Source organism: Parambassis ranga, chromosome 13, assembly GCF_900634625.1.
Source record: "Parambassis ranga chromosome 13, fParRan2.1, whole genome shotgun sequence".
Lineage (NCBI taxonomy): Eukaryota > Metazoa > Chordata > Actinopteri > Ambassidae > Parambassis > Parambassis ranga.
In genome coordinates this window covers 10,486,801-10,511,811 of record NC_041033.1, presented here as the reverse complement: position 1 = coordinate 10,511,811, position 25,011 = coordinate 10,486,801, and the positions used below count along the sequence as shown (strand labels likewise).

Below are 25,011 nucleotides of genomic sequence, written 5' to 3'. Positions count from 1 at the left end.
ATGAATGGGACTGTTCACTTACTATGTAACCAACTCTACCTACACAACACAACTGATGATGTGAAACACATTAGGAAAGCAAGACATTCCACAGATTATCTAATCTCAAAGCACATCTGCTGATTTAAAACCAACCCAGGAAGTTACAATAACCCCATATATGTTCCTTCATAGTTTTGATGTCTTCAGTATTAATCTACCATGTGTGTAACTGGACACATAATGTAGTTCTCTCAAGTTCCCCACCCCAGTTCTGGTGCATGCAGAAAAAACCTTGTCTATGGTGTGTCCTTGACACTGTGAAAATAAACAGTGTTCAAGCCGAGGAGGGCACGCTTGATGAGTCTGCCTTTCAATCTGTCGAGGATAAGTGGAGCGTGTTCCACCGACTACATGACAGAACCATGACCCTTCGCCTGCTGCACCTCCACAGTTATTTATCGTTGCAGGTTACATGTGCGCACAGACGCTGTGGACCGCTCCAAAAACCACAAACTACAAACTGTGATAACACAGACGTTTTATTTCAACCGGTCAACAGCATCCGAATCATTACCATTTTTCATTGCTCAGGTTCTTCATTAAAATGACATATATCATAAAACGGAAACATTACTTCATTGGGTCTGCTTAGCTTGTCATTTCTAAAAGTCCTCCCCCGCCTTTAGGGGGGAGTTGGTTTCGTCCTACATGGCGTAAAGTTTCCTTCCGCGTTCAGGACAGTGTGAGCCTGACACACAAAGAGCGGAGGCAAAGGTAAGCGGCCGAACAAACTTTGCTCTTTAAAGGTTTTATGTCGAGCTGTAGTCTGTGGCAGTCAGCGGGCTCTGCACTTTAGCGACAAAACACTCTCACCCAAACGAAAGCCGTAAACAACAAAGTAAATACCCGCTGTAAGTTAAACGATAGCGTTAGATAAGTGCTGACTATAGTGTTACGCAAACTGATGTGAACTAACGTCTACACGTGTGTTATAAAGAGGATTGAATCAATATGACACAGACTACACCCTTAATGGCCTTGTTATATCTCTGGTGAGCAGTATTTTGTGTGGTATCGTGTTTTTAGTCAGGGGTGTCAGTCCAGGGAATAGTCAGGGCCCACTCCAGCTGGCTGTCTACATTTGGGCTGAACGGCAGTCTTTATATTATAAAGGGCCCTAAAACTCATAACACTGGTGATCAGTTAGGACATATAAGGAGTAAAACTGGGGTGTAATGAAGTAACTGGAACAGCCATGCAGAAGCCGGTGTCACTATTACACAACTGTTTGTTTAATGGTGAGGAGCTGTGCTGTCAGGATGATGACCTGTAGTGAACTAGTTGAATTCTTTTTTTTTCATTTGATTTAATGCTCACATGATTCTGAATACTCAATGTGCTGAGCAGAACATGAAGAACATAACAGTGTGTGACTGTGGGGCTGTCCAGTGATCTTTATCAACTGTGACAGACCGAGGAAGGTGAGGGGATCTAACACCGCTGGATGACTGGTGTCCTGAAGACCAAAAACATAAATCGTTATTTAGGTGAACCTTATGATGTGTTTCTATTTTAGGTGTATCATATCTGGAAAAACAGACTATATATCATGAAATAAGTGTTACTATTATCGGTGTAATTGTCTGTGCTGTCCTGTGTGGTTCTGTGAGTGAATGGTTGTTTTCCAGAGTTGCTAATTGATCCTTCTGGGAGATCACTAAGGAAAGTAGTTAGTAGGTTTATTGTATGGTAACAGAAAGGAGGCCAGTTATGTTTAGTAATGAGTGATGTTTTTGTCAATTTGACAATTTTGTTATAGTATGTAGCTAGAAATGATATTCTAACCTCACAGATTACAGGATGTACAGTGTATCCTGAAAGGTAAATGGTTAAATGCGTAACATCTAACTCCAGTGTTAACTGGTTGATTTATGTTAAAAAAATATAATTTTAATTAGTTTATTTAATTAAAATGTTTTAATGTCTGTGTTATGTGAACTCAGAATATCTTAGTCGCTTGTTTGATAACTGACATGAAGTGACCCTTACCAAACTGTTTGATTTTATATATTTTGAGTTTTCATTTCTCCGTATTTGTCCAATTGTGCTTGAAAAATGATATATTGGTCAGACTGTAAAACTGTTTAGGAAGTTTATGAAGTTATATAAATCTCAACTCAAAAAGTATTATGCAACTTGACCACTGTGACTTGTGTACCTACTGATGGTTACCACAGTTTAATGCATCAGCAGTCAGGTGGTGAGCAGGCCAATGTTTTGCTGAGTGGTTTTGTCAGATTGTTCTCTAGTTGTGGAGCAGCCTTTTTATGGGATCAGAGAAAACCTGATCTCATTGTTTTCGGTCCTTGAACCAAATTGAAACCTGAGTGCTCAGAACATGACGTTCCTCTCGTGCTCAGCTTGAAATGGACGGATGTCACTGGTGCATGACACAAAGATCTCGATGCACCGAAAGTAGTGTGCTACAGTGTTATTGTATGTAAAGCCAAGTGTGCAATAAAGCCGTTACTGTGTGAACTCATGCAGAATATAGCTCATATTTCTGTAATGAGCAGCCACTGATTTAACAGTTTTATTCAGGTCTCCCCTGTTATGAGTTGCTTCCAAATACATCCTCAGCTAAAACCAACAGATTTTCCATTATAGCTGTCTTCTTTCTGTTTCCATGTAGAGTGTCAACTTAGCAGACATGGACACGGAGACCACCACCGACACTGAGCCCATGGTGGACGCTGAGGAGGCCCTGTTCAGCAGCCTGGACCTCTTCCTCTTCTCCCTCATTGCTGGTCTTGTCATTTACTGGTTCATGTCCCGCAAAAAGCCTGAACCCATCCCTGAATTCAAGAAGCTTGACACACCGTGAGTATCCATCATACTTTTGTTGTCATATCTGAATTAGCAGGTTCCTCTTCAGATCTCTCTGCACACCAATTCTTAAGCTGCCAAATTTGTTAAGTTATATATTCTAGGAGCAAAAATGCTGCAGCCTACACACCTTGCAGACATGCAGCAACATGCTGGATCATGCTATAGATAAATGACTTACCTGCCTACAGTTATTGTATTTTGTTGTAGCATTTTTAAAAATGTTTTGAATTAAATAGCCATATTTAAAATACTAACCGAAGGCCGAACACGTGGGAACATAGAGTACGTAAACAGGCCTATATCTACCACATGAGTCCAAAGTTTGCTTTCAGAAAGCACAAGCTGCTGTGGTTTTGTTCTAGTTTTGTACATCTCATTTGTTCAGTTGCCAGACTAACAGACAACTGAACACAGCTCCAAAAAATGTATTTACTTTGACTAACAGACGATCTGTGACGTAAAAGTAGTGAAGTCACATCACAATCACGATTAATGATGTGTGCCTTTTGGGCAATTTCATTCAAATTAGCTTTGCTGATCTTAACTCTTTAATATTAAATAGGATTATACCTAAACCTGTTTGTACACAAGTTCATATTTATTGTTACAATTTCAGCTCAAGAAACTACTTGTTTCATGGTATGGAATACAGTCTGTAGTTTTTCAAAAGAAATGTTTTTGCATTGAAAGCATGTTTTAGGAATGATTCTTGTTATATTCAGCCTCTCATTTTTTGATAGGTCCATATATTCATTATTTTGTCTTTAAGATGACAATAATGATGATAATCAGTCCAACATAATCTTTTAATCACATTTTTATGACTGACAAAATAATTTCCATTTACACCTACCTAAAATTGTAAAAAGCAGGAAATTAACACTGTGTAGTGTTTAGTGCTGTCATTTGTAATAATAATCGACAACCTTTCAGCTAACTTCGATTTGCAGATATTATTTGTATTTTAGCGTAGTGTAGAGCAGTGTGAACTAGTGTGCCGTTTGTCTATGTCTTATATGCAGAATATATAGTTTACCTCTGACTTTTATCACAGCATTCCGTGTATAAATTATCACTATAAAGGGCTTGAAGTAGTGTGTGAGAGTGCACAGATTAGGGCTGTAGTAAATGTTTTACACGGGGTGACCTTTGTTTCTTTTACCCACTTCACACTCAACGAACTGATCTCTCTCTCTCTCTCTCTTTTTGGCTGCCTCTTCTTTCCTCCTGCATCAGTGCTACATATTCTGTCTTACCTCTGTTTTGTCACCTATTGGTCCATGGACTACTGCGTTTAAGCCTGGAGTTTGTCATATTGGCCATCTTGGTGTTGTTTTGGAGCTGTATTCATGAGGGAGGGTGGAGTCTTGCATATAACTGTAGGACATTGTTCATGTGTCAGAAAACAAATATTTATTGTTCTTATGTTTAACACCAGTTACTAGCCTGCAGGGGACAGGTACTGTTGGCATAGCAAACAATTTCTAGCTGTGTGCAAGCATGTTGGTGAAGTTCATCTGTTAATTAAAAGATAGCTGTAAGCAGCAATGAGGTGGCCAAGCAGCAAAGGAGGCTGAAGTAACTACGGTAACACAGTGTAGTTAAGTCAGATTCACAACACAGTTACATCACCCTCTAGTGGCCAAACTGCATCAAATTTGGATGGATCACTTGACCAAGTTTGGTTATGATAAAGCGCAGCTGAGAAATGAGCTCACTTCCTGTTTGGCAGCTTTGCATAAAATTTGATTGGCTATGATGGATGAATGCTTTGGCAGACCAAAAATTCAAGTGATAAGTTTTATCAGCAACGGTCTGAAGATCATCTGTGCGAAGTTTTGTGACAAATTATTATACTGACATTAAAAGTTGGCAAGAATCATCAACAGGACTGAACAGTATTATGAGAACTTGGAATTCAGTTTCTAACCTGAACACATGAGAAATTAGCCAAACACATTCTTTGTAATCATAGCGCCACCTAGTGATCAAACTGCAACAAATTTGTTGTGACGCACAGTGAACAAAAACTGAACGTTTTTTTTTAGGCCTAGTCTGAAGATGACGTGTACCAAGTTTCGGGACAATCAGACAACTATGCAGCCGCTGAAAATTTAGTTTGACTTTTGAAAAAATCCAAAATGGTGGAAAATCTAAGTAGATGAAAAAAGGCATCATGATCCAACAGTACCAGTAGTTTGAAAATCGGTCTAAAGTTACAGACATTAATGCATCTCCAACTTTGAGCAGTTGGTGGCGCTAGAGCGTGGCTGGTGCTGACATGAAACTTTGAAAATAATCATGGTACTGATCTGAATCAGGGGACTAAATTTGACAACTTTCCCAGACAGGTCTATGGGCTGCCATAGACATCCAATGAAAATAACTGCTGTCAGACAATCCCTCAGGTTGTCTCGCAGCTTCACTGCTTGGCCACCAATTCATAGTCATATGAATGGGAATGCTAATAAATAGTCGAGATTGTCACTTGGTTGTGGAGAACAGTCCCTAATGAAGGGCCAATATTGTGACATCAATTTTACACTAAATGGGATCATAAACAAAAAAAACATGAGGAGAATTTCTCAGCAAACAACACAAACAACACAAACAACATAAAATAAAAAACATATCGTCTGAGTACTTTTACACCCTTCACAGTGTAGTTCTTTTTAGAGCCAAGCAGACACTAACAATGGTCACGGTTTGAATGGAGCTCCTGAGCATTTGTCTAGATACGAGAAGGACTCCTGTTAAACATGGTTTGCCTTAGGAGGACTATCTGCTAAGTATCTGTGGAGGGCAATACAGGAAGGGGAGCACTAAGCAACACAAGCTGCAGACTGCTCTCTCCTCCCCTTAAAGGGGCAGTGATTATCTAACTGTTATGAAGGGGGCGTAGTCTTCCATGTCTTTCCTGTGCTTTTGTTTTTGGCCCTGAACCCATTTTAAAAGTTCCCTGGAGAGCAAATGAGGAGTGCGAGCCAAGTTTCTTTTGTGAGCCCTCTCCAAAGGTGGAAAGTTGAGGCTAAAGACAAGCAACCCTTTCTTTGCCTTGAGTGTTACTTTTTTTCATTTTTCTTTCCCCACTACTTTCTTTTTCGTGTGTGTGTGTGTGTGTGTGTGTGTGTGTGTGTGTGTGTGTGTGTGTGTGTGTGTGTGTGTGTGTGTGTGTGTGTGTGTGTGTGTGTGTGTGTGTGTGTGTGTGTGTGTGTGTGTGTGTGTGTGTGTGTGTGTGTGTGTGTGTGTGAGCTGCTTTGCCGTTGGAATAGGTCCATGTAACAAATGGAATCCTTTTATGATAAATGAGGTTGCCATAGCAATGACATTCCCCTCTCTCCTCCAGTGAGGTGGGGGCTGGGGATACTTAAGGAAAAAAACTACCATTCACAGCCCCCCCCCCCTTCAGAGGTCCGTAGAGGAGTTGCTCTGATAACTAGCCAAATTCTCAGAATGGATCTTGTAGACTTTTTTGTTCCTAACACCTTTAAGACTGGAGAGGAACAGGGGCGGGAATCAAGAGGAAGGCATTTCCAGCCCAAGATCATTTCAGTGTGTGTTTGTGTGAGTCAAAAGTAGAACAGATCTGCTACATTTTATAGGAAAGTCAGTTTCCCACCATTGTGTTTGCAGCGGTTGCCAGACACTGACAAGGCTTGTAGATCGTTGTGCTCTGTGAGAGAGAGAGAGAGAGAGAGAGAGAGAGAGTGAGTGAGTGAGTGTGTGTGTGTGTGTGGTGGTGGAGTTCTGTGTGTGGAGAGCAGACGCTGCTGGTTTCACAGAGCAGCACAGGAAGAGGCAGAGTTCAGATCGTGTTGGAGCCCATAGGGCAGGCAGCTCCTCAAAATCTGGATGTGCATATGCCTTTGTGGACTGGAATTACTTTTCCATCCTGTGGTAGCCGAGTGTTGACGTCCTGCTTTTGATTTTGAGCGTGGCGGCTTCTGGTGTGGCCTAGCCAGTGGTGCTAGTGTCAGTGGTGAGCTACAGGGCTGCATGCCATGGGCTGTGTGTTCTCCCTGCCAGAGGACAGGAGAGATGCTGCTGAGAGGTTAGTAAACTGTGTGATTTATGACTTTAAAGCATCGTTGAATTTAGTGAGAGTTGCCTGAAATTATTACAAGCAGTCATCTATCTAATCCTGCTGCTTTGTTTAATAATGTATATTCATAGATGTTTTTTTAAAGTAATTTGCAAATATTGAAGAAGTGGCTTAATTCCTATGCACTGTAAGCTACACTACAAAGTGTGGTTCAAAACCACACAGTGTTCCCAGGGGGTTATGTAAGATATATAGATAAAATCTATGCGAATACTAACACAATTAGACAATTCAATTATTGCATGGTCTGTTTTTTTTCTTTCTTTTTTTTATCAGGCTTAGCTGTTTACCACACTGACTACTTGCACATGTAATTACCATTTACACAATTAGGGTCACACAATAGGAACAAAACATGTCATTGGTGGTAACACCATAAAATCCCTCTGTGTTTGAATTAGTTTGAGGAAGAGCAAGACTGAAGTCAGCCTCAGTGTGCTTGTTTGAATAGGATTGCTTCCTGGAAAGTTTTATTTGTGCATTTTATGAACTCAGCTTTGAGTTTGGTCCAGATTGTATGAACTGTCATTAACTAAACCCCCACACCCCCGACCTGTTGAGTGACATGGGGCCTGGGGGGCTGAGCTGATAACATTTGAGACAGATCCTGTTAAAACTGTCAGGAATGCTTCAGTTTGAAGGCAGCGGCTTTCAACTTACAATCAGGAATTTACGCTTTGTTCTCCTTAGGAAAATCTTAAACAGAAAATCCTTGTGCATTACATTTAAGGTTGCAGACATGTGTACCATTGTATTGTTTTTTCAGTGTAGGCAGGATCGCAGCTGTCCACTCAGAGCTTTGATGCTGAATGAAGCGGCATTGCCTTTTATTCAGCTCAATAATAGAGTTTGCTTCCTGTGTCCCTTTATTCTCAACAGTATGTTGTTGTATTGATGTGTCTTAGTCCGTTAATTGCTTCCTGGGTAAATCTGAATGTAGAATAACTACAGTGATTGCATTTAATTTGCCAACCCCCATCTCCCCCTGTAACGTATGCGCATGGACACATGGTTAGCATGAGTAATGCTTGTGCGGCTGCTGAATTACCGTTCCTCCCCCCTCAGTGTTGTAGTTACACTAACAATGACTAGACAGCTTGTCCATGTTGGTGCAGTATACTAGGCTGTATTGCTGAAAGCAGAAAGTTAAAAGAGTAAATAAAATCAGATTAGCAAATTTTAACATTATGTTGCTTGTGGTCTTTTATAGCAGAACATGAGGTTTTTACATATAGAGATGATTGTGTTTATGCTTCAGAAGTCATAACAGTGTTCATTCATGATCCCATGACCTCCTTTCACAATGGACCCTGAGTGTCATACAGAAATCCCTCACTCCTGCAGCGGCTGGTAGTTTTTGATCGAAGCGTCATGGTGAAAGTTAAGACTATGTCTGTCTATGTCTGTGTATAACTATACTAAACTTATCACATGAAAATTGCTGTTTGTTCTGTTTTCCAGAGCCCCCACCACACGAGAGACAAGTTTCATTGAGAAAATGAAGAAAACTGTGAGTGATGTTGCTTTAACTTCACTTATTTTTTTCTGTTCTACTCAAGTAAATCTTCAAAAACCATCTCTGGCTTTATTTTAATGAAGGCTATAATGAGCTCCACTGCAAATGTTCTTGATTTCATAACTGTTTTATGGTCCTGTTGTTTTCAAGCCAGAGCAAAGACTTTTGTTTTGAATCGTGTGGTTTTGCAGCAAATGGTTCAGATACCATAATGACGGCAGGAAAATAACTGTGTCCCTCACTGCCTTTCAGTTTGCTCTTTGTCTTTGCTTTGCTGTGAATTATCATAGTGGGTGAAAATAACACAATTATGACTGGCAAACAGGAGATGTTTGTGTGAAGATAAGCTCTATGTATGTATGAACACACAGTCCTGCATGTTCTAATATCTTCAAAGCAAAAAGAGTTTCTAAATGCAACATTTCAGGAATGCAGAAAAGGTGCAGTCATGTATATTTTTAAACTGGATGCTGTTCAATTATCATTGAAAAGAAGAACAATGTCCCATGAACAATGTAAATGATATTCTCTCATTTGTGCACAGGGAAAGAACATCATTGTGTTCTATGGCTCCCAGACGGGTACAGCAGAGGAATTTGCTAACAGACTGTCCAAAGATGCTCAGCGCTATGGCATGAAAGGAATGGCTGCTGATCCAGAGGAGTATGACATGGTCAGTGCATCCATACAGCAACATACAAAACTGAACAGAGGTCCCAGAGGTCTAGTTTCTAGTTAGTTATTTCTAGTCTACATTGTCCTAATAAGACCTACCTGATAACCATCCTTAAAATCTTCAGTCCATCACTGCTTACTGTGTCTGGTTTTGGTTGTGTCATGTGTTACAGGGAGAAATGTCTCGTCTGTCTGAGATTAAGAACTCCCTCGCCATTTTCTGCATGGCCACCTATGGAGAAGGAGACCCAACAGATAATGCCCAGGACTTCTACGACTGGCTGCAGGAAAATGAAGATGAAGACCTGTCCGGATTAAACTACACCGTGAGCGCCGACTTTTTTTATTAAATATGGCAATTGGCTGGATAAAAAAACCTACCTCCAACCCTGGTGTTGTGTGATGTCAACGGGTGGGGCTTCTGAGATCTGTGCTACACTAGAAACAAAGACCACAAGAGCAGAGAGTTACATGTGTCATGTGTAATTTGGCTATACAAACCATTGTTTGTGTGCATCGCTCCTGGCCTCATTTGAGTGAACAGCTTAATTTAATCTAGTTAAATGGAAATCGTTACCTCTTTCTTCCATTATTTAATCTTTTGTAAACATAAAGCAGGCAAGCGTCTGTATTAGTTGACTAATTACAAAATGTTAGATGTGGTTTGTCATGTGCTAAGCCATGTACTCATGACTGTTCCATTGTCTGTCACCAGGTATTTGCTTTGGGCAATAAGACATATGAACACTACAATGCAATGGGAAAATATGTGGACAAACGGCTAGAGGAACTGGGAGCCAAACGGATCTTTGATCTTGGTTTGGGGGATGATGACAGCAAGTAAGTGATCAATTAATCCTCAAAAGGAATGATGACCTCCATTTTATCTGGTGCAGCACTAATTACATGGCCTAGACTACAACCAGTGATCCTGTGAGCTAATGGCAAGCTGCTAATTCAGGATGAATGAACTGAGTTAGTCTAATATTTAAAGCCCATGTTTTTGCTTGTTTTTGCACCCCCACAGCTTTTTGTAACAGCCTTGGAAATGGATAACAGGAAACTTGGCTGATATGGAACAAGTTTTGTATCATTAGAAACTGACAGGAAACTGGCGAGTGTGTAAATGAACAACGTCCCCTGTCTTGCCTGCTCCCAGAGGTCCCCTGTTCATTCACAAGTCTGTTCAGTCCATCATTTTACTGGTCCTGCTGTACAGATTTTTGACATTTCTCTCTTTTCTGCTGTAGACAACAGCTGTGGAGGATCTTAAGATTCACAGGGCACCATATAGAAATTATGAGTGCCTTTCCCAATAATTTCCAAAAGATACAGGGAGCCAAAGTAGGTCATGTAAAACAGGAGCTCTCAGTTTAAGAAACCTTTATTAGTCCCACAATGGGGAAATTGCATAGTGTTTTTTCATAATTGTTTAGTGCTATTGACCTGTGTCCTGTTAGTGCCCCATTGTTTAACCTCATTGACACCTACATTGTTTAAGTCAATATGTTTACTGGGTCCAGCACATATTAGGAGTTGAACTGAAAATTAGATCCTGATGGTCAGAAGAAGGAACAGACCATTGTTGTAGTCACTTTTTTTATGAAAGTGGGCTCAGCCGAAAGTAAAATAAAACATATTCAGGATGTTTGAATACATGTAAAACATTCTGTTTTTTGTTTTGTCAGTCTGGAAGAGGACTTTGTTTCATGGAGAGAGCAGTTCTGGCCAGCCGTCTGTGAGCACTTTGGAGTGGAACCCTTAGGAGACGAATCAAGGTGCATTCATGAACTGTTCACTTTTATGTGTTGTTTTGATGTATTTATCCATTTTATAAACCAGATGTTCCTGTGTTATCTGTAAAAAATGTTTGTTCTTTTGTAGTTTATTGTGTTTTTCACTGTGTACAGAGCATGTAGAGCCTAACTTGACTGTTTTCTTGCACAGCATTCGGCAGTACGAGCTGAAGGAGCACACTGACGTCAACATGAACAAAGTGTACACAGGGGAGATTGGCCGCCTGAAGAGTTTTGAGGTCCAGAAACCGTAAGTACTATGGCAGACACACCGCTCACCACCAAAACCATTTCGTCATTACAGTGCTCTCTGCTCAGTCATTGCTCACATATTACCTACATTTATGACAAGCTGCAAAGTTTACCAAAGGTCACTTCAAATAAGTGAAACTTTGTGCCCCCTACTGGAGATGAGGAATACATTTCTTCAACCCTTTTTTAAATTAAATAATGTAAAAATAGACGTTAGAATAGACCACTGGGCTTTTTTATTGTTGAATGTTTTCTCTTTTTTATGGACCTGTGCAGCCCTTTCAAATGCACATGAATATTGAAATGCTGCTCTTTTATTTGTAGGCCCTTTGATTCAAAGAACCCTTTCCTGGCTCCAGTCATTGTGAATCGCAGACTCAACAAAGGTGGTGACAGACATCTTATGCACCTGGAGCTGGACATTACAGGCTCTAAAATCAGGTATGGCTGGTCAGATGTATGTTTATAGATAATTGTGCTGCATTTTTACAACCGTGATGGCAACAGTTCTTGAAGCATGTACTGCTCTATGGTAAGAAGGTCAAAGTCTAAATTTGTTCTGTGGCTTTAGATATGAGTCAGGAGATCACGTTGCTGTTTTTCCAACAAATGACTCAGCATTGGTGACCAAGCTGGGACAGATCCTTGGAGTGGACCTTGATGTGGTTATCTCTCTCAATAACCTTGATGGTATGGCCATGACAACACAAAGCACCTTGGCTTTACTGTCTCGTCTCTCATCTCTCACAAAAGCCTCCCTCAATATCTAGACTCACAGTATCAGCATGTGTAATGGATGTGAATATGACACTTGTTATATTACTGCAATTACATGTTATTGCTGTATTCTATCTCGTTATAAATTAGATCAGTGTCCTATCACAGTGAAAGACTTCAGATGTGGTTGCATAAGGGATGATTACAGCTGTTCAGTGTTTTATCAAATAAAATGCTTCAGAATACGAAAGATTAGTTTGATTTACTGATGAAAATACTTTTTATTTAATAAAGTAATGCCTAAATTATCCAGGTTAACAGGGAAGATTTGATGATGCAAAAACATTTTTAATTACCTGATGACTATTACATTTTTTTCAATTTTTTCTTCAGAGGAGTCCAACAAGAAGCATCCTTTCCCCTGCCCCACAACCTACCGCACTGCCCTCACTCACTACCTGGACATCACTCACCCTCCTCGCACCAACGTCCTCTACGAGCTGGCTCAGTACGCTTCTGACCCCAAAGACCAGGAGAATATGCGCAAGATGGCCTCCTCTTCCCCAGAGGGCAAGGTAAGTTAAGCTGGTTTTAGGGTACTTTGTCTGTGGTATGTGAGATTATACAGAAAAATACAGTGCAAAATCATGTGCAACTTTTTGGTGAAGAGCTGACAGGGGGCAGCACCTATATGCCTTGTGCTGCTCTGGTGTGTCTCAGCCTTTATGTTAACCCTGCTGCAGCAACATGTTGCCCATCAGTGCTAAAATTTGTATGGTAACCCATTTTCACCCTCTTAACCCTCATATTTCTGTCTTCTTCTGCCTTTCTACAGGCACTGTACCAGAGCTGGGTGTTGGACTCCTGTAGGAACATCCTCGCCATCCTGGAGGACATGCCTTCTCTGAGGCCTCCCATCGACCACCTATGTGAACTGTTGCCTCGTCTCCAGGCTCGCTATTATTCCATTGCCTCCTCCTCTAAAGTAATTCTTTTTTGCAAAGTCCAGATTAACAATGGTGTTTGTAATTGGGGAAAAAAATGACGATCTCTTTCCTCCTAAATAGGTTCACCCCAACAGCATCCACATCTGTGCTGTGGTTGTGGAGTACGAGACCAAGACTGGCCGCATCAACAAGGGCGTCGCAACTAACTGGCTGAAAAACAAACTGGTTACTGACAATGGACACAAGTCCACTGTTCCTATGTATGTCCGCAAGTCACAGTTCCGCCTGCCCTTCAAACCCACCAACCCAGTGATCATGATCGGACCCGGCACAGGAATCGCTCCTTTCATTGGCTTCATCCAGGAGAGAGGCTGGCTCAAACAACAAGGTATGTGTGACCTCTGTGAGGTATGCTGTGTGTCCAGTACCAACATAAGTGTGTAATCATCAACGTCAACCAAGTCCAGCTTGGGATGCTTAAAAAAGAATTTTTCCTCAACTACAGTTCATACATTCTCGTAGTGCATTTGAGAACATCACTTGTTATGTATTCAACAAAATAAAAATGATTGGTGCCTTTTGTCTCCTCTCAGGGAAGGAGGTTGGAGAGACGGTGATGTATTTTGGTTGCAGACATAAGAATGAGGATTATATCTACCAGGAGGAGCTGGAGGAAGCAGGGGAGAAAGGAGTCGTAACAAAGCTACACATTGCCTTTTCAAGAGATCAGGAGCAAAAGGTATGCTGGACAGCTGTGATACGTCATACAGTGCTTATTTGGCAGGTTTTGCAGAAACTAAAGCATGTTGTCTTTGTCACAGCAATGTCATGTGCAGGTTGGATTTATTTTTGTGTCATGTCTTGGATAAAAAGTGGTCCATTGTTTTATTTCAATAAATTACCTCATAAGTAGTAAAAGTGTCCCTTGTTATATAGGGAATTATACTGCACAATACTTTTAAGTGTGTGTTCTGAACTTTTAACCACATTTTTCCTGAATAATGGTTTAAGATACACACAGAAAAAATGTTCTCTCTGTATTTTCCAAATAAAGGTGTATGTGCAGCATCACCTGAAGAAAACCAAGGAGGACGTATGGAAACTGATTCACACGGACAATGCTCATATCTACGTCTGCGGGTAATTTACACATTTTATCACCAAAATCCTTGCATGAAATGAGGGAGAAAATGTTGAGTGTCTCCAGCAGGGGTGACCCCCCCCCCCCCCGGTTCCTATTTCTTACTTGATTAATTATCTTAGTAAAATAAGTAAATGATCTCAATCAGAGAGTAGTTTAAAGTATTCTCTAATGTAGCATGATAAATAATTAAATTCATATTTAGAGGCAGCAACTTTCAGTGCTGAGAAATTAAGCTATTTCAAAAGTGCTTTGCCAATATTTGTATTAACTGGGAGTTAACCAGACTCGGGTGTTGGTCTTCTTTAACAGTAAGAGTAGTGTAGGAATAATACTAAAGTATTAAATTATCTGTTTTTATTAAATGGCAAGTAGAGAGACAAAAACAAACAAAGTACGAACATTAAAAACAAAAGACAACAAGACTTCTGAAGTGATCTGTTTCCTGGTTTAGGGATGCGAGGAACATGGCTAAAGATGTGCAGACGGCCTTCCACGAGATCGCAGAGGAGCTGGGAGGCATGACGCGCACCCAGGCCACAGATTATATCAAGAAACTGATGACCAAGGGACGCTACTCACAGGATGTGTGGAGTTAAAGAGCCTCAAAGCAAGCCTCACTCTTAACGACTAAATTGGTAGTTTTTAAAGTTTCTATTTTTATCGTCTCTCTTTGTTTGGGACTAAATTTAAAAAAAAAAAAAAAAAAAAAAAAAACACTTGTTCACTACTCACCCTGAATCCTGAGAGATGCATGATGAGGCAAACCCTACCTCAGAAGGTTTTAATAAACCCATTTAGCAGTTTGAAATGTGTTTGACACTTCGCCTCAGCGTGTGTCTGCTGAGGTCCTGACCTGAGCTGTGGTATCAGGCTAAACATACGGTTACCCACTCTGGATTCTACAGCCTGTCTCTCTTTCATATAAATTAATAATTCCGTGGGATTTTGACTGCAACTCTGGGTGCACAGAGAGACCTTACTAATAAAATCCTTGTTGTCATTCAGATTTTATTTTTTTTAACAGCTCGGCAGATACTATTGCTTCATGTTTGGAAGTGAACAAATGGGAAGCTGTGTTTTCGTGTTGATACTTTAGACATAAAGGGTGCTGACTCCTTATGCTGTTCAGTACAGCAGAAGTGCTTTTAAAAGTACTTAGTATTATATCATAAACTATGTAAGAAAGTCTTTGGTGGCATCACAGGTACATTTATATGGTTTAGTAGTTATATTATGACAAGGGAATTTGCCTTTTATGCATATGTTGCTGTTCATTTTTAATCAGCGGCAGTAACCTTTGAGAAGCACAAAGTGATGCAAAGGAAAAGTTTGTATACAGAAACACATTAGATTATGCGCATTTTATTTCCAGGAATAGCCTGCCTTTAAACATGAAAATGAATCTGTGCTGGTACCCTGTAATATATCTTGATATTTGTCTTGAAAGCAGATCTGGCCTCCCTAATGACTGTTGTTTATTTTATATGCATCTAGCAGGAGAGGATTATGGTTCACTATGTGGTAGTGGCTCATGTAAATTCCTACTGTTTATTTTTGTTTCCATTTTGTCCACATATGCACCATCGGAAACATCAGAATGCTTTGTGTTCCTCCCACCACCCTCAGTACTTTATAAGAATTTGAGGAAGCTTGAGGAGGAAATGCAGCCCGTGCCTTTTTAACACTGCCTTATGTATGAAGTTAACAGCATTAAAAACCCTGACGCGTCACTGTATTGTATTTTTCCTTTTCATGCTTACATTTATCATAGAAAGACAAATTTATCTGCGACAGTGTCACTTTTTGTCATTCCACTTTATAATGTAATTTTGATTGTATGGAGGCATGCATTTTGTAATGAATAAAATTTGAATAATTTGTTGGGTTGATGTTTTCTTTTTTCAGCATTACTGGAACTATAGCTACAGCTCTCCAAGAAAATACAGCAAGGTTCATAAATATTTGAATAATTTGGCTGCTGTACACCACATAATTAGTTTGATTGCCATTGCTAGGCAATCAAACTATTGTTCTTCACCCTCTTTCTTCTTCTTTATTCTTCCGTAAGTTTTTTGGTACAGCGTATCTTCAGCATACATTCACCGATTTCAGCCATTAGCTCATTAGATGCTGCTCTATCAAACTTGTACTCAGAATTTTCTAATTCCGAATCGTTTCCGCAATCAGGCTCTCAAATTTGGAGTGGTTTTTGAGGTCTCCTCTGCTGTTACCATGGTGACAGGCTGACACACAGAGGCATACAAAGCTCTGAATTGCTCTGATTTTTTTGAACATTAACCATTCAGGAATTATAGCCATTTTAATTCATGCACACACACAGTGTTTTTGTGGCTCATATATAAAGAAACAAATAATAATTAAAGCTGCAAGCAGCGATGACGGGCCCTCGCAGCCCTTGCGGTCAGCGGGACCAGCAGCCGCCGCCTCCCCTATCGTCGCACGACCTCTCTCCCAGCTGTACCGGCACGAGCTGTGGTCTGCAGGGCAGAAGAGTACAGCAAAACACACATGTACAAAAGCCAGGTCCTCCGGCCAGTAGATGGCGCAGTGACTGTAGCATGTCAGCATGTCAATCTGTGCAGCGTCCGATGTTAAGCATGACTGTAAAGTGTCATCCACATAGGATGAAGTATGAGGGAGATACAGCCAAAAATACATGTATTTCCTGTGCGTTGGCGAAGGGTCAACTTTGTGGCGGCACCACGGCCAGACCGTGTGACGAAGTGCTGCGTTTTTGATAACTTTTGGTCCCTAATGCCTTAAGAGTAAGCAGACCAACTTTCAGGCGGATTGGAGAAATCCTCTAGGAGGAGTTCGTAAAAGTGCGGGGAGTGAAAAATGCAAAATGGCGCAGGTATTGCAAAATGGCGCAGGTATTGTAAAATGGCGGACTTCCTGTGCGTTTTAGAGGATACCTCCAAGAGACTTTTTTTCTTGTCTAGAGGTGATACATATGCGTACCAATTTTCATGTCTGTAGGTCAAACGGGGAAGCAGATCTCATTCAAGGGGGCGCTACTGAGCCATGTGGCCACGCCCAAATATGACGATGAGGTGATATGAAAAGGTGCACAGGGGCTGATGTCAGGATAGAGTAAGAGGCAGGTAGGATGAACAAAGCAAGAAACACAGCAGCGTTCTCTATGGTGGGGAAGGGTCACCTTTGTGGCGAGGCCCCGCCCACACAGTGTAACATCGAGCTGCGTTTTTGATAACTTTTGCTCAGCCATGTCTTTAAAACCAGGTGACAAAATCTCAGGTCTGTCAGAGTATTTCCCTAGGAGGAGTTCGTTCAAATACGAGGTGTGGAAAATGGAAATAAGACTGAACACAATTCATACCGCCAGTAGGTGGGCTATGAGAATTTCTGGTCATTAGCATATCAATCTGTTCAGAATGACAGGCTCAGCATGCCTGATTTTTCTCATCCACATTGGATGAAGTATGTGGGAGATACAGCCACAAACACATCCATTTCGTGTGCGTTGGCGAAGGGTCAACTTCGTGGTGGCGCCACGGTCAGACCGTGTGAGGAAGTGCTGCGTTTTTGATAACTTTTGGTCCCTGACCTCTTAACGGCAAGCACACCAATTTTCAGCCATATCAAGCAATTCCCCTAGGAGGAGTTCGCGAAACTGCGGGGTGTGCAAATTGGAACATGGCGTGGTTTTTCCAAGATGGCCGACGCCCTGTAGGGGGTGGAATTTTTTTTCCAAAGGCATGTTTCCTGGCATGAGGCGATACATCAGCGTACGAATTTTCATGGTCGTAGCATGGTCGTTACGCTGAATATTTTCAAATTCCAGGGGGCGCTGTAGAGCCATTTTGCAAGTCACTGTCGTGGCGACAGTTTCAGATCGCCATTTTTCGCGAACCAGACCTGTGTGCCAAATTTGGTGAGTTTTTGAGCACGTTCAGGGGGTCAAATTTGCGTCGAATGACGCGGAAGAAAAAAAGAGAATAATAAACGCTTGCATTTCAATAGGGCTCTTGCACCATTCGGTGCTCGGGCCCTAATAATTACAGACAAGGAGTGACTTAATACTTGCCTACAGCCTTTAGCATGCTGTGCTTTTCTTCAAATAAATAAAGAATTTAGAAAAAAAATTTGTTAAGACTCAATTTTTATCCCCTGTTTCGAAAAACAAAATTTTGATTATTTTTTTAAATATAAAAGATGCAGTAAATTCACACATAGGCTTCTTTTTCCTACTTTTTAAATTCGTAGTCAACACTCTGACCACTAGGTGGCGATCGGTAAATTTAAGCATCAAATGCGAGCTCTGGAGCGGTCCGCAGGCGGAAGAAGAAGAAACCTCATAAGGGAAGAGCTGCAGCGTGCTAAGCTCACGTCTGTGTCGCTGCGTAGATTCAGTTAGGGTTTTTAATCAGCTAATCACAACAAACGGACTTCATTGATTTTTAAACTATATAAATATTTACCCACACAATGGCCACTGGTAAGTCAACATATTTTGTGAGTGTTTAATATTTTGTGTGTTTGTTTTTTTGAGTAAATAACCGAAAGTGGGTCGGATAGCTTTGTAGCTAACATTAGCTTAGAACCGCGAGGCCCGCGGAAGGGCTCCGTCTATTTCATGGAACAGCTTGTCTTACATTAGTAAAGCCGGAGTAATGCTTAGAACAACTATAGTTTAATCCCTGTCGTGATGTGAAATTTACTTCAGACATTTTAATTTAAATTTAAGATACACGCTAATGTAAGTATGGCAGGCTGTACATTGCCGTTTTGTCGTTGACCAACTTAGCTGCAGGTGGCCAGTATGAATGCGTCTTTGTTTACACGGATGCTGTGTTTCTCACCTTTCAACCAGTAGTATTTTGCGGCTTTAACACTACCTGAATAGTTCTAGTTGTAAGTATATATGTTACGTTTCACTTAATTTCTTAAAAAGCATACTATGTACTTTACGAAGGTGGTTCCATTTCCAACGTCTAGTCAAAACCGGCGTTAAATTGACCGCCATTTTCACTGCACCGGCCTGGCGACGGGCCTGTTTGCTTGTAGCTGTCCTACTAAAGTACATGCTTTTGCGGTGAACTTAGTTACTTAGTCGCCCACGTCGATAATACACTGTTTAGCAAATACTTTGTGTTTCCTTCAGGCATCTTTTTCAACTTTTTGTTGCTTTGTTTCTCTTGCAGATTCAGGCTACGGTGGCTCACAAAGGTGATGTATAAACAAACACAAAGTGCCCTTCAAAACCGTGCATTTACGTTAAATGTATACATATGATTGTTCATGATTATGTAAAGTATGCTGACTGTATAACTTCACATGTGATCTTTTTAAGTGCCCCTAAAACTGAAAATTAGATTGTCTTGTGTCTGCAGCTATGGATCCTATGGAGGTCAGCAGGGTGGACAGGTAAGTCTTTATTCCAAACTCCTCGTATAGGCTGTATTTATTACAGACTACTTTACCAAGTCTTGTGTTTGTACTTTCAGGGCTATGGACAAGGAAATGGCAGTGGCTCTTATGGAGGGCAGAATTATGCTGGCTATGGGCAACAAGCTGCAACACAAGGTATTGTTAATGCATATTGCAAGATAACAAATTTAGTAGTAGATTGTTTTGCAATTAAATTATTTTTGTCTATGTATTTTAAAAGATGGTTATACCCAACCTCAACAACAGAGTTATAACAATTATGGACAAGACTCATCTGGGTAAGCTAATGCCAATACCACATCTGCAAATACATTATGCACATGTAGTTTAATTTGACTAATGATGTATGTCTCATCAAGGTATGGCGACAAGCCTTCTTATGGCCAGCAAAGTACTTACGGGCAGCAAAGTTCCTATGGTGCCCAGGCACAAAGTGGAGGAGATAGCTATGAACAGCAAAGTTCCTATGGTGCCCAGGGCGCCGGCGGTGGAGGATTTGGTGGGCAGGGCGCTGGTGGAGGCTATGGAAGGTGGAGTGAAGGTATGAGTAGCCAGACCCTTTTTGCTGTAGAGGGGTAAGATTTTTTTTTTTTTCCTCAAGACAAATTTTGTTTTGATATTGGTATTTTTTGCTGTTTCTTTGCAACAGGCGAAAGTGGTGGTCAAGGTGGAAGGTTTGGGAGTGATGGAGACAGTACAGATCGAGGGGGCTACAGAGGCCGAGGTCGCGGTAGCTATGATCGTGGCGGTTTCGACCGCAGTGGTGGATACGACCGTGGTGGTTATGATCGCAGTGGCGGATACGACCGTGGGGGATATGACCGTGGGGGATATGACCGCGGCGGAAGAGGTGGACCTCCTGGTATGGGGTAAGTTGCACAGTGCCACTACCCCCAAGGTACCTCACAGAAATTTGAGACATGTCACACGTCATCACTCATCAACTACAAGCCATCCGCATAGATGGATTTTTAGCACTCATCCGCTTTGTGCTCCAGCTCCCTAAACCGTATTACGTTTTTTTCATCAAATGTTGCCTTAGGTAATATTCCCTAACCCTCTGCACTGTGCTCCAGGTGTATGAACCTTGTCAGATTTTTTTTTTTTTTTACAAAATATAATTGCTCTAGTGTCATCCACATTGGTGCTAGGATCAAATTACTATTAGTGCTTTACGTAACTGGTGGTTTATCAAAGGTCAGAGTGGAGTCATTTGAGTTTTAAGGACACCAGAGACCTGGTTTTACTACTATGTTAAAAATCTAGACACTTGTGTGGTGTTGGTCCAGCAACTTGTTTTTCTACACACTGTGACGGCACACTGGGTATTTTTAAATAGGTTGGATGGGAATAATTAAAAGAGTGCTTTCGAGCCCATGAGTTTTTTCACCATCGCCCCTCCCTTTTTTGTTATTGATCCTTGAAGTTGTCAATATAAAGACATTCTTGATAAAATATCCATCTGCCCTAATTTCTAAGAAAAGAATTACATACGTTTGTTTTTTGTAGCTTAAAATTTGGCAGCACCCATGTTGGTGATTTTCTAGTGCGTATTTCTATGCAACTCTCTTAAGCTTGGAAATATCCCTTTAGAGTTATCTGTCACATTTTGTAATTTAGTTTGTTTTTTTTTAAAAGACAACAGGGTGCCACTTACAAATTAAATGCCAGCTGCTGTTTCAGTTTTTGATATGCTGTTGTGTGACGACCACAAAGTTGTGAACAATGGAAACTTCACTGAGATGATGCACATTAGACCTAGAGCCACATCTTCAAGCTGCTTCACATTCAACAGGTTTCATTCAAGTGTTGTTTATATGACAATGGCGAACATGTGTATTGTGTTAACATGGATCTACATTTTATACTACAGGTGTTCAGAGTGATTGAACTAAAACTTGGACCTCTGTTAAAGGATCATAAATGCACTCAGAGGAAGATTGCTCATTGGTTTCTGCACCCCTGATTTGGCTTCTGATTTTATAGAAAGAAATTCAGCTGGTTTTCCAGCACTTTGTACCCAATCTGGTCATGTAAACGAGTACCAAATTCTTTGTTAATGGTGACCAAGTGTCACGTGATGACTGTCATCACTCGACTGCCTGATTGTTCAGTCAGAGCTGCTTAGTCATCTGTTCATTGATCTCTAATGTGAAAGACTAACGCATTCCTCATGTGAGACATTTCCACCGTAGTCGCACACCCTGGCAGGAGTGCATACTGATGGGGATGTAGGGGAGCTTTGAGCTCTCAGTTGGGACAAAGGAAAAGCCATCATATCTCCAATTTTTCCTCTGCAGAGGTGGTGACCGTGGTGGCTACAAAAATTACGGTGGTAAGTGACGAGCATCAGAACTGTGTCGGTGGGGGAGAAAAGAACTTGAGTTAGCAAAAAAGAAAAGAGGGGGGTTTACAAAGGGAAAGAGAAACTCAGTGAATGCCACCATTTCCATGTCCAGATCCCAAGGGACTCCACCTAATGCTATTTCTCAAATGACTTCAGATATGGTAAAGAACGTGGAGCTTGAAGAGTTAAAAAATGGGATTGTTGCATGAAGAGGTGAAAGCTGATTGTAAAAAACACAGAGGTGTTCCCAGGACGAAGAAGGAAAAACTTTCTAAAACTGGAGACATTTTTGGTGGTTTTCATTTCTGGTGTAAGCTCAAAAGACAAAAACAGATCTGTTCTTGTTGAGAGGTGTTGGTATGTGATGGAATGGTATAAAAACACCCATCAGAGAGCTGTAAACGATATGGAATTTGTTTAATTTTCCTTGTATCAATATGCATTTGGGTAGGGCTAAAGTTAATTAGTTGTGTGAAACACTACCACTTTAATGAGTCCGTGTTCAAGTTTTCTTCTCCACCCTCTCCTCTGTTTTCACAGGCTCTCGAGACTACGGCTCAAGGGATGAACCATGTGAGTGATGATTAAGTGAGGAAAAAAGACTTATGGGTCCACCTGAGTGATTTCTGATGTCTTATTTTTGTTCTCTTCTGCAGCTGGAGAACAGGACAACTCTGACAACAACACCATTTTTGTACAGGGACTTGGAGAAGATGTCACAGTTCAGGAAGTCGGCGACTACTTCAAACAGATAGGCATCATCAAGGTACTGAAAAAGTGCACACTGTCACACGCCACAGTGTGCATGTAGAGGCTTTTTTCTCCATTATTCCAAAAAAGATTATTACATATTTGCGTGTATTTGTAAGTTGTTGTCTTTGTCCTTGTAACTTGCAGTGTGGGTTTTTTTATTTGTTGTCATCAGTTAATGCTACTTTTGGAGGGACAGGGTCTAATTTGGCTAATCCAAATAGTGTTACTCTACAGCTGTTTATTTTTGGCTGTTTATTAGAGCGCTGTGTCTATGTTTTTGTTCTTCTAGGTGAATAAGAAGACTGGCATGCCAATGATCAACCTGTACTATGACAAGGGCACTGGTCTACCAAAAGGAGAAGCCACAGTGTCATTTGATGACCCACCCTCAGCCAAAGCTGCTATTGACTGGTTTGATGGTAAAACCTCTAAACAAGTCACTTTATTTTTTTCTTGATGGTTGAGCCTAATTCACGCTTGACATGTGATGTTGTAATTTCAGGAAAGGAATTCAAAGGCAAGCCTATCAACGTATCATTCGCCACACGCAGAGCTGAGTTCGTACAGAGAGGAGGTGGAGGACGAGGAGGACGAGGAGGTGTGTGTTAGTCTCATATTTACATATAGCAATTTCAGGTACTGTTTTATTTAATCAGGGGTCTTTGGCTTTTGGTAGGCTTCAGAGGTCGCGGTGGTGGTCCTAGCTTTGACATGAAGGGAGGTGACTGGCCTTGTCCCAACAGGTTAGTATTAATGCTTCTTTTATTCAATTAATAAACGGTTAAACACATCAGAACAACATACCTGGGCCTGATTCTTGAATAACAATTTCATTTCTTCATCTCTGAAGCTCTTGCGGCAATGTGAATTTTGCACGTCGACAGGAGTGTAACAAGTGTGGAACACCTAAACCAGGAGATGCTGGAGGCGGAGGTAAGAACTCCAAATAGATCTTAGTAAATACACTCAAAACTAGTAAAACTAGAATCATGTAGGCATTTATGCCAAATTTGAAGAAGTTACCTTCAAGTGTCAAGAAAATGTCTTAATGTGTAGAACTGACTACCCAAAAACATACAGGCCCCTACATAAACGAGATTTACTTCAACATTTGTATGTTTTTCTTATCGGCATTTGTCCAGCATTTTATTCTGACTTCTCCCTCTGTGTGTCTGCAGATCGTGGAGGCAGAGGTGGTTTTGGTGGAGACAGAGGGGGTAGCTTCAGAGGTCGTGGAGGTGGAGGTTTCCGTGGGGGAGACCGTGGAGGCTATGGTGGAGGTGGCGGAGGCGGCGGATTTGGCGGTGGATACAAGATCGGTGGAAGGTTGGTTCAAGCATAATTGAACCTGCTGCTGCAAAATGATTATTTAAATGATCTGTACTTTGGTTATACAACCAGGAGAGGGCGTTGCTTGTCTCACAAGAAAAAATACAGTCGCACCAGTGCACAACCACTGCTGTTTTGTTCTGGCTTGCTAAATGCTGTGGTAGTATATCTATTGAAACAGAGCCATTGTTTTAGCATAGTGCCACTGCAAACTCTAAGTTGTGAAAGTCATCTGTTGCTGCTTTTACCCATCTCATTTGACCAGGATATAAAGACGGACAAAGGTGCAGGGAAATGGAGCAGATTTGAATGAATGTCTGGTTTTGAGTATATAACCCTGTAGATGCCTATTAAAAAAATCATGCTACACCCTCACCCAACATATCACAACAGCAGTGGGAAGTTTTGATTAATTGGTGCTTTACAAAGGTGATATGCAGCATTTACAAAGTCATGTTGTTAATGGAAGGCTACTATATTGAATTCAAGTGATGTTATCCATTTATAGATTTAATGGGCTGGGTGAATGAGAAGATGACATCATACCTCACCTTAATTTGTCAGATCAGAACACAAAAGGACCTTTGATGTAATGGTTGTCTGTGTTTTCTCCACAGAGGTGACCGTAGGGACGACAGGAGAAACCGACCATACTAAGAGGACCATCCAAGCCCTTGAGTTCACGAGGAGGGAGTTTTAGTTTGGAAAGCTAAGCTCGGGGAGGGGGGGGGGGTAGATCAGACTCTCAGATTTGTCTACTTTTTGTAGCCAGTGCATCTTAAATATTACTGTTAATCTGTGAGTGGGGGTAATGTGAAGGGCTGATTGGCACATGGTCAGATGTGTGTTTTGTTTTTGTTTTATTTCTTTGTACATCATTTTAATTTCCTCTCAGATTTAGTTGCTGATGTTTTGTGTGGTAGACCTTGTACCATTGTTTTGTATGAACGGAATAAAATGTTTTACCGGGATTCTTTTTTTTTTTTTCCAAAAATAATATTAAAACTGTGATCTTTTCACTTCGCTTCCTGTCAGTTTATACATCCAGCATGTTTAATGCCTGATACAGTGGAAAGCTGCCATGCTCTGCTGGTATTTTGCCCCGAGCCTTCACTCAGAGGGGCGGGGC

The 25,011-nt window shown here is 41.0% G+C and overlaps 2 protein-coding genes across 2 annotated transcripts; both read left to right on the top strand.

The window, feature by feature from the left end:
- Positions 1-660: 660 nt before the first annotated feature.
- On the top strand, positions 661-14,734 carry porb (P450 (cytochrome) oxidoreductase b). The gene is made up of 16 exons (XM_028419498.1): positions 661-756; positions 2,675-2,862; positions 8,435-8,483; positions 9,034-9,162; positions 9,338-9,490; positions 9,880-10,004; positions 10,853-10,942; positions 11,112-11,210; positions 11,537-11,653; positions 11,784-11,902; positions 12,323-12,504; positions 12,765-12,914; positions 12,997-13,264; positions 13,470-13,615; positions 13,931-14,016; positions 14,472-14,734. The coding sequence occupies exons 2-16, from the start codon at positions 2,693-2,695 to the stop codon at positions 14,614-14,616; spliced, it is 2,028 nt and encodes a 675-aa protein (XP_028275299.1). The 5' UTR covers positions 661-756; positions 2,675-2,692; the 3' UTR covers positions 14,617-14,734.
- Positions 14,735-18,344: 3,610 nt separating this feature from the next.
- Positions 18,345-24,853, top strand: taf15 (TAF15 RNA polymerase II, TATA box binding protein (TBP)-associated factor). The gene is made up of 16 exons (XM_028419509.1): positions 18,345-18,500; positions 19,207-19,231; positions 19,396-19,429; positions 19,510-19,588; positions 19,674-19,731; positions 19,813-19,994; positions 20,103-20,322; positions 21,754-21,788; positions 22,341-22,373; positions 22,457-22,566; positions 22,843-22,972; positions 23,056-23,151; positions 23,230-23,296; positions 23,404-23,486; positions 23,732-23,879; positions 24,500-24,853. The coding sequence occupies exons 1-16, from the start codon at positions 18,491-18,493 to the stop codon at positions 24,537-24,539; spliced, it is 1,350 nt and encodes a 449-aa protein (XP_028275310.1). The 5' UTR covers positions 18,345-18,490; the 3' UTR covers positions 24,540-24,853.
- Positions 24,854-25,011: the final 158 nt, after the last annotated feature.

Excerpts from the sequence above, each read along its gene's own strand:
- porb (XM_028419498.1), top strand. The coding sequence starts at position 2,693 with ATGGACACGGAGACCACCACCGACACTGAGCCCATGGTGGACGCTGAG. Across the intron at positions 13,265-13,469 it reads AGGCTGGCTCAAACAACAAG|GGAAGGAGGTTGGAGAGACG; the intron begins GTATGTGTGACC and ends GTCTCCTCTCAG. Across the intron at positions 13,616-13,930 it reads CAAGAGATCAGGAGCAAAAG|GTGTATGTGCAGCATCACCT; the intron begins GTATGCTGGACA and ends TTCCAAATAAAG.
- taf15 (XM_028419509.1), top strand. Across the intron at positions 19,995-20,102 it reads CTATGGAAGGTGGAGTGAAG|GCGAAAGTGGTGGTCAAGGT; the intron begins GTATGAGTAGCC and ends TCTTTGCAACAG. Across the intron at positions 22,973-23,055 it reads TGCTATTGACTGGTTTGATG|GAAAGGAATTCAAAGGCAAG; the intron begins GTAAAACCTCTA and ends TTGTAATTTCAG.